Source organism: Zerene cesonia, chromosome 15 (genome assembly GCF_012273895.1).
Source record: "Zerene cesonia ecotype Mississippi chromosome 15, Zerene_cesonia_1.1, whole genome shotgun sequence".
Classification (NCBI taxonomy): domain Eukaryota; kingdom Metazoa; phylum Arthropoda; class Insecta; order Lepidoptera; family Pieridae; genus Zerene; species Zerene cesonia.
In genome coordinates, this window is record NC_052116.1 from 7129130 (window position 1) to 7138936 (window position 9807).

Below are 9807 nucleotides of genomic sequence, written 5' to 3' on the forward strand. Positions count from 1 at the left end.
CGAATGGTAATAATCTATCAGCTTTTGAATGTAGAAGGTATGATTTAAACATAATGCTTCAAGAATAATATAAATGTTCACCGTAAATCTTAGCCGTTATACAAACTAGTAGAGAATTCTGTTTAACATTAATAACAGCGACGAAATGACTCTCGACCTTGTTTTCGTTTGCCAACCGCTTTGGACGATTTCCGATGGATAACCAAAAGCCAAACATCCAAACATTACTCGTTCGCTTTATACAAATACTCACTTCGTTCCTAGCATCATTTGTTATTTGAATAATCAACCGCAAGCAAAAGCAAACCGGCAAAACACTCGTAGCGCACCGTCTTTGTTAGCTTGTTATTAAAATCCTTTAGTCAATCTTCGACAAACAATTATATCAGCAAATTCAAAACTTTGACAAGTCACGATACTGTTATGTTAAACGATCGTACTGCACGCAAATATAACAATAAGTTACAATAATAACTACTGTGCCGTCAAGGATAATCACCGATTGCCTTATAGGGAGAACATAATTGGAACAAATTCTTAAAGCACTCCCGTAAACGACGTATTATAGCCAATAGATATTAAGGACACATTTTCCTAATAAAGATTCTTTTAGCAGCTTTATGTTCAAACACATTTGCAATTAAATGAAGCAAGCCAATATCATCAGAAGATGTACAAAAAAGAGAAGAAGAGTTGTCCTAATATAATAATTTGTTCATCAGGTCGATACTAAATTGGAAAGACATTAACAATGACGATTGACAGAGCTGGTCGGCCTCCAGCGCCGCGGCGGACATCCACTTATAGAAGCTACGATGAACTCGGTATAATCGATAGAGGGAAACCACTGAGGTACCGCCATGGAGGCGTTGAGGACCTCTCTGGATTAGAATCGAACAGAGCCCATAGAGCATATGACGCGCAAGATCTTGACGACATTACTGTCATTAGTTCTGAAGAAATACAAAGACCGAAGAGAAAGACAATGGAAGGACTTGCGAATGGTTTTAGAAGAACATTTTCAGTGAGGAGCAGAAGGGAAGAACCAGAAGGTATTCCAATGGATACATTCAAGGTGAACGGAGAAGAAAGTTTCGCAACCGTGAGAGGCGCACCATTTGGAAGGCGTAGATCTTTGTCTAGAGATCGTGGGTCGTCGCTTTTAGGCAGAAGTTCTTCAGAAGGAGACGTAAGAGTGCCGTTACCTCGAGCACCGCCAGCCAACCCTACGCCCCGGTTGCATCGCTGCCTCCGCGCACTCGGCGGAAGCTGGAAAAACCTCCTATTATGTGAGTCTTCGAGACTTATCACTTTAGCTTATCTAATTCATAGCATCATTCATTGCTAGAGCACGATGGTAGTGCGCTAATTAACAGCCTCTAAAAAAGTAACAAATGCGTAAACATAACGCTTAACCTTTAGAAATCCGGTAACTCGTCTCATTATTCTCTAATTTAAACGGCTGTTAACCATTTACCGCGGCGGTCTCGTCCAAGTTAATTATTATTAGTGCGACGGGTACAAATGACCAGAAGAGGTTGCTTTAATTCTGTGATTAACCGAGCAGCTTAAGAGAATTAAGCGTTTTCTTTCATTCAAATTATGCAATTGTTGGTATCTTAAATGTTGATTAATTCGTTTTTCTGATGCAAGTGTTTGATTTATTACTGTGTTTATTCCATCCGTTATAATGATAAAGTGATGCCAGTGGTAAAGATTAATTAATTTCTCCATAATTTGTTTTAAATTAGAAGATATCTAGATCCATTAATGAGGTTAACTCGTTTTGTTTCATAATTATGTATGCATGTTCCTTAAGAAAACGCCATCTGTTTATATCAAGGTCGTGTCCACCTACAATAAAACTGTAAACGACTTGCAACCGTATCCTATCAACGGCAAGAGACCTTAGCCTTGATTATCTTAAATCATGTGTAGGTGTATCGTCGTGAAGGTATCATATTTTCCTTCGTGTTACATAATTTGTCCGATTCGAATTACGGCGCTATTAAATACCATAAAAAAATGTATAACTCGTTCCTTTATTAAATCTGTTCTCGAAACGTTCATAATATTATCGCAGCATACTTACATAGTATCTTATCATATAATCGTAGTGCTGCAGCGTTGCTAGGTAGGTACATATTTTGTTATATCTATTTTATTATTTACAACGTTGTACGAAGTTTATTGCAGTTCCCTCACAAAATTATAAGATCGAACATAAACTGGGGGCGAATACAAAGCTTATCTCCCGTGTGACGTGCGGAGTTTAACCCTGTAGGTACTGCGCTGGTCTCATTTAGAAAATTGCCTTTTTAATTTTCCGTTACAATGCTCTCAGCTTTCTAGCACAAAGCGCGACTCGTATAAAAGTTACCGGGTCTAGTTCCCGTGATGGAGCCTAAAGCGCGTCCTTTATGTTTTCACGTTCTCATGCTAAGCGTAACATATTTGAAAATGGTTCCTATGTTACTAGTTGTTATACGTAATTGCTGTATGATTCATCTATGTTCTTCTTTCAAACGAAATAGTGTCTACAAAATCAAAAATTATTCGATTCTGTTCCTCTGTTTAAGACATAAAAAGGTGGTTGACAAATTGCGTATGCAACAGGAATGTAAGCAATATGCATATTGGATAGATATTGAGTATTGATCATCAAAATAATCGAGTGTATAAAGATTAAATGTAAACATGTTTAACATGTGATCTCAATGTTACTTCGTTACATTCACAAGTGTAGTCTAATAAACTTCATTGCATTGCTTCTGCTTTCTCTAATTCAATCTGTGTAGCTGACATAACACGTCCAATGTCCAAGGGTCGATGCGGTCTGTCAGCATTTATTCAACATTCGTCGGCGATGGGATGACAACCGATCCTGTCTCTTAGCTAAATTGCTTTTGTTATTTAGATTTATTAAGCCTGGCGTTATTCAGTTTTATTTTCAATTTGTCAAAGTAGATTGTGAGTGTCTCATTCATTTTTTTTTTGGCTAACTCATCGATATTAATCAGTGGATATGTTTTGAAAAGCTACCTATTCATAATAAAGGTTACCCTTTTGATATTTCGTTCTTTTCGATCGCTTTTTAAAAAACTTTGCAATGCTTTCGAATAAAAATTTTGTGTATGCATTCCTTCTCTATATCCAAAAATATATACCTTAGATACCAGTTTTTTAAAGAAGTATGTATTTTTGTTAATATAATGTATTGCTGACATCATAATAGCATTTCTGAATAGAGATAAATCACGAAAAAACGATTAAGATGTGCATGCAGTGCGCATAACATCAGAACAACTGCAAAAATAGCTGCGGTAGTTGGATATTATTATCGCTTAATAACAGGCACTGTTATCATGCTTATCAATTTTTGCACGAGGCGGGTCATTTTGGCCACCTCACGTAGACGCGGGTTATCAAGCGCTGCCACGTACCACGAGGTATCATCAGCACATATAGTAAATCTTAGAATCAGACACGTTTGTATGTCCTAGTATTAGAATTAGACTCTCGATTTTTATTTAATACGCAAAGGGCCATTGCAGATTCCGATCATACAGATTTGTTATATTTGTTTGTCTGAATATCGTTCATCGTTAATACGTGCGTAGGTAGATTAAATAGAAAGGTGAAATTTCAATCAAAATGCAATAAATAATTTTTTTCGTGTAAAATATAATAAAAACAAATAGAACTTTGTATAGATACACTAACAAATAGAACAAATAACATTACATTATCTATGCTCTTAATATGAATTATTTACTTACCTGTACTGTGCCAGAATATCATCTAGAAAAGTTTTCTCAGCAGATAAAACACGAGACGATATTATAGTATCACATCCGAACTTAATCCAATAACGACGCATAACTGACATTCACTATGAATCATTATAATGAACAGATTATATCCACAATCTGACAAAAGATACAGCGAGACGCTAAGCTCGCTCCCAAATTAATTCTGCACAATAACAATTAAGGTGAACAATGGAACCTTCCCGAAGATCTCTGTAAGACCACTAATTCAGTATTAAGCCGGGGATGATTATGTTCTGAGGTATATGCTTTGATGGGATTCCCAAAGAACGTGATGAGTCGTATTTTTCTCGTGTTTCTTGTATATTCCATAGAAGATAATTGTACGTACTTGATTACTATTCCTTCGGTGATTATTTTATTGTATGTGAAAAATTGTTTGTGAGGTTTGGAAATACGATGACATGAGTAAAACTAAAGAATTTATATTTAAAAAATGGCATTATTTTTAAATAAACGTCTATAATAATCGTGTATATAATGTATAGGAAAACATTACCTTTTAAGGAATAATACATTTCATAGCTAAATTGCTTAACAAATCGATCGATGCCCTACTAATAATAATCTGCCCCTTACCTCACAAGGGAATGCGACATGATGCGCACTCAGACTTCTCATATTAAACATCGTAAATAAGCGATCAAAGTAGTAATATCAGAAGCGACTGGGAAAATGTCAATGACACATAATTTACCGTAAAATGCAGGTAATCAAACATCATAGGCTTGTTAAAGTGTACTTAGTGAGAGCTCGTTGTGTACGAGTGAAATAAACTCATATTTGTTCATCTGAAAGTGCATAATATGTCGACTTTATAAATACTATTAAAGATAGTTTATAAAAATTCGCTATTATATATTTTTGTTATTAAAAATACAGAACCTTATTATTTCTAATTGAAATAATTTTTTATAAAAATCTATAGATTCTATAGTAAGCGACTGATGAGACTTATTGAAATTTGATAGAACTAATAGCGTTTCATCTTTGTATTCTTGCCCCTCGAGGATTGAATCCCGTTGAGAGTATCAAAAGTATTAGAACAAAAGAATTGTTAAAACAAATTTGTGGTGGAATAGTGTAATATTTCTCGTATATTAGTAAAGCGGACGGCCATTAACCGTCCACTTTTAACAAAATTCCCGTCTTTAAGTACGCATTGTTTCCGAAGATATTTATCGTGTTGTAAAATGGCACGTGCGACACACACACGAATTTCAACCTTGACTTATGCAAGTAAGGTTGCAAATGCGAAAATTACAACAGCGAAGTGCGGTATTGTCCGAAGTTATGTATAATTTTCAACTAATTGACACATACGCCTGTGAAAGTTAGTATAATGATATATAATGGGCACGAAAAGTGCTATCTGCGGGGAATAAGAGAAGCGTGCCCATGGTTATACGTATCTGCTTAAATCACGCATTTTCTTCACATTATCGCATTTCTTATAACTAAATATGCTTTGATTATTATTCCTTCCAACGTAAGACATCGTGTTTAACAAATTTACTCTAATTAAAGTAAGTTTTGGATATTTACTTCAAAAAGACTACATTCATTGGCCCGCTATTTGTATATTTAGTTAGTCCGAACATTTTTAAATATTAATGCAATATGTTATCAAATTTTATAACCGATATATTGATTAGTGATTTCGTATTATAAAATAGTTTTCAATGTTGAAAACCGTGATAATAGATACCATATACGGTTCATATTCACGAGGAAAGCAAAAACTATGCACTGTACACAAAATAAAATTCTTAAATATACAAAACAATATATATATATATATAAAAGTTGACCCGTATGACAACGTACAAATTGTTATTGCAGCTGTAAATAATATTCTTTTGTTGCATAAGAACGGCATTGTCTCTCTAAGATTGCACGGCTCTTCGCGAACACCTCAATTCAATGACGTCAGAAAATCCTGTTTCATTCATCATAAAAACAAAGGGACAAAATCTTAGCACATTACTCATGTAGAAAACCTACCATGTATATACCGTATTGTGCTCTGCACCGGATCATTATGTACAGAATATTATATCTTGTTAAATATGTTAAAAATGTTTTCAATATAATATTAATGCGTAAGTTTCTAATAGCTTTCTAACATACACTTAGATAGGTGGGTGTAAATGAATTAGTTGTGTATTGATAGCGTATTGCCATTTTTTGTGTTAGGTGATTAATGGTCAGATAACATTATGACTGTCTTCAAACAATTCATTTTTTGTTTCTCATAATAGAAATAGTCGCCGGACCGTCGGTATTTCAAATTATAATTTATAATCGTTACTCATTACAAAGCCTGTGCTATCGATGGTTTCTCTCTTTGTACTAGCTTTCTAAACACGTAATAAATAGATCAAGTTAACATTTCCCTAACGAAGTAGGTACCTAGTGAGCCCATTTACGTATGTTATTATTGTGGCAATGATTATCTGTATTTTTAAGTTGTCTGTAATAAATAATTTTTCCATATTCATGGCAATCTTGCTAACTGTTTCCTGTCTATTCTCATTGCGCTCTCTAAATGAATTGTATTAACTCTGCGGAGAATAAAAATACTTATCTTTACAATAAAACTCTTCATTTTTTTCTAGAATATGATAAAAATAGACATGGTCTCATATTATTCATTTAATAAAGAGAAACGTCAGCTGGCGTCACGGATAGCGCTCGGGTGCATAGCGAGGTCATATAATTGCGATCGTTCCCAGCCAAATTGAAGACGACAAATAGCGTAAAAAGAGTCCCCCTCGAATTCTTGAGCTCAGGTTGGATCCTGTTGGCCATTATTGAAAGCTCCATGTGCCCTTTGTGATACCTTCAATATAGCATTGTTCGGCCCCGCGTCCTTTTAGTACAAGGTAAGGGTATAAAATATTTCGTCAGTCATTCTAGTCAGACTTGGAAATTTCATGAATCGAAATAGTTTAGCGAATGGCTTTGTGCTATGATTGGGGATTTAGTGTTGTGTTATTGCGAGTTTTCGTCTTTGATTTGTTGTGGAAGACTTTCTAATGCTGCAAATGAAAACGTTGTAGGTTTTTTTTATTAAAATATTACGTAAAGGATATGTTTAATTGTGACATTCTAATAATTAACTTTTCTCAGTTGCGTTTTGTTTAGCAAGATCCATTTATTTCCTTTCAATCAAAATCTATGTCGTCGTATTTGTTGAATTAGTTATCTGAATTGAGCATAAGATTCAATTCCACAGCCAAATTTCTTAATGTCTAATCAAACTACGTACTTCTGTAAATAATTACAATATTTGCATTAAAAACTTCCTCCTCAGTCACTCGGCTTAATAAATCATTGTAATATGACACGTTTTTGTTGCGTTTCACCGAGTTAGCTGGCGGCCCCTGTCTGTACACGTGTGTACAGATTACAATGGATTAGGAAGTGCGTCGCTATTAATCAATTGATATTGTTTGTATTGATTGGATGTATCCCCCTCGGATCGGTCATTGTTTACGTTCTAAATATATACTTTGTTGCTTTTTAACTTTCAAGTTCGAATGTTAAGCAATACGCTTTCGTTGTATTGAGTCAACATTAAAGACAAGAATTATAAAATTTGTTTTACCAGACCAAAGTTTTGAGTTCTCAGAAAAAAAAGAATTGATTACCCTCTCCTTTTTTTCCAATTAGATTCTCTAAAATCATACGAAAATTGTCATATTCAAATGTACAAAACGTACCTAAACGTTTTAAATGCAACAGCAGACATGCAATGCAGTATACACTGAATTATATCACACCAGCCATAGTTAAATATCACGTTTCACCATTAAGGTGGTCGTTAGCGATATCAATGACAATTACCACGGAGTCTGATATCACATAATATCACGATTCATGTGCATCATGCATGCCTCAAATTATTGGTAAAACGTAGTGTATTTTCAACATAAAGCTGCCTACTATACTGGTCTTGAAAATTATCTCATACTAATATAGGCTATGTTTCTGTTTATTGGTAATATAATTTTAAAATCACTTCTTCGGATCCAGACATTGCCCCTACAAATGTTACCTCCTTATAATATAAGTATAGATATAGCCTTAAGCTTTAGAGGGATCTACATTTAATATATCAAATCGTGAGACATTGTAAATCGAAGAAGTGTCTTAGGTTAGTTATTGGCTTAAACAAGCATACAAATCACAAAAGTCGCGTTCTATTATAATGTTTTAAGTCAGCAGTAGTTACCAAAAAATATTGATCACGTGAGTTTTTATCTGCTTTTATCTGCTTATATAATATAATACATATAGAAGTATAAAAAAAAAAATGAATAGGCTATTTAGAATACGCATAGACTATAGAATTATTGCAATTTTACATTATCTATATATCATACACTTTTTTGAAATACGTCATTTGCGATTATCCCAAGACATCCTTAATGTACTGATTGATAAATATCTAATATAGTTTTTGTCATTTGTTTCAGGTGAGTACCAATTTACAAAATATCTCAGGATCGGAGTGAGTTATCACTTAATTATTATTGTTTGGCATAAGGACGTGTAAAATACGCGTAACATTAAAAATATTGAAATAATGCACCTTTTAAAATAAGGCTTAATATTTATTAAAAAGCAAGCCAATGTTCCGGTGGGGAATCGTAACATAGAATATATTATTAGAAGTAAATACGCAATATTTGCCGTTCTCCGACTAGACGCGGAGACACTGCATCTCTGTTTGTTGTGTCTGATTGATACAACGTTGTGTACATGCGTTTTGTATACATGAATACACGAATTCGCTAAAATACAAGGCATTGATCCAGGGGTTTACTATCAATATTATTGTTTCAATGAATTATGAGATCAAAACGGAAATGATTCTTAAATTGTCTATCATCATCATCATCATCAGCCCATATATGTTCCCACTGCTGGGACACAAGCCTCCTATGAGGGTTCAGGCCATAATCCACCACGCTGGCCAAGTGCGGGTTAGCAGATGTCACACGTCGTGGAACTTTTTAATTCTTGGACATGCCGGTTTCCTCACGATGTTTTCCTTCACCGTTTAAGCAGAGGTGATGTTATCCACATGCGCAGATAAATTGAAAAATCAATTTATTTCCTGCACGCTCGCCCGGTCTCGAACCCCGACTTATCGATTTTGAAGTCCGAGGTTCTCACCACTGAGCCACAACTGCTTTTAAATTGTCTATACTATGAGAATATTGAAACGTTTGTGTTTTTGTTTGCATATGTATATTTTTTACGTTTTTACTTAAATACTACTGAACGGATTTCGAATGTTATAGCACCATTCGAACGCCGGATCTTTATTTAGTGGCATTGTTAAATATGTACTACATACGAAGCCGGGGCGAACAGATAGTTAAAAATATGTAATTTCAATTTAAAAATTTGCAAGGTAAGGTAAGGAATCTTTTAAAGGGCAATTAATTTATTTAAATTTCACTTGTAGCTGTATCGTTTTCAAATTTTAATTTGTGCTCTAATCTTGAAATTATACTGCTGCTATATAACTTTCTGATAATGTATTACCTTGAGCCATTTCAAAAATAATAAAACAGTCTATTACCTTTGTAAAAAAAAAACAAGTAATAAAAACATTTGAGGTAGATATCGAAACATTTTACATGGTTGAAATTAACAAAACAAATTCTGCGTTTTTCACAGCTGAGTATATAATCGGCCTTTCTTAATTGCTTCAATTTACATTCAAAAGGAATTTGCAAAAGCAATTACACGATAAACTCTTTACCCAAGTCAAACATGACAACGCTTTAATCAAAATCGATATGAAGTTGTTACATGATGGCCGAAGATGGTGAATAACTAGTACATACGAAAGGGTAAATTATAGCCTGTCATCTGACCACGCTGTGGACGGTTATGTCATTACGAGTTTTTGATGTAATAAAACATTTTAACCGAAATATTATGTTGGTATCTACTATAT

General features: G+C 34.2%; 1 protein-coding gene across 5 annotated transcripts in view; it reads left to right on the top strand.

The window, feature by feature from the left end:
* LOC119832284 (caskin-2) overlaps positions 1-9807 on the top strand; it is a 189075-nt gene that overhangs the window by 100294 nt on the left and 78974 nt on the right. For 2 of the 5 annotated variants that reach the window (XM_038355945.1, XM_038355946.1), the window contains exon 2: positions 723-1289. The exons of the other annotated variants lie outside the window; for them this stretch is intronic. In XM_038355945.1, coding sequence (XP_038211873.1) covers positions 752-1289 — 538 coding nt within the window. In that variant the 5' untranslated portion in view covers positions 723-751. The remainder of the gene's footprint in view (positions 1-722; positions 1290-9807) is intronic. 5 annotated transcript variants of the gene reach the window in all.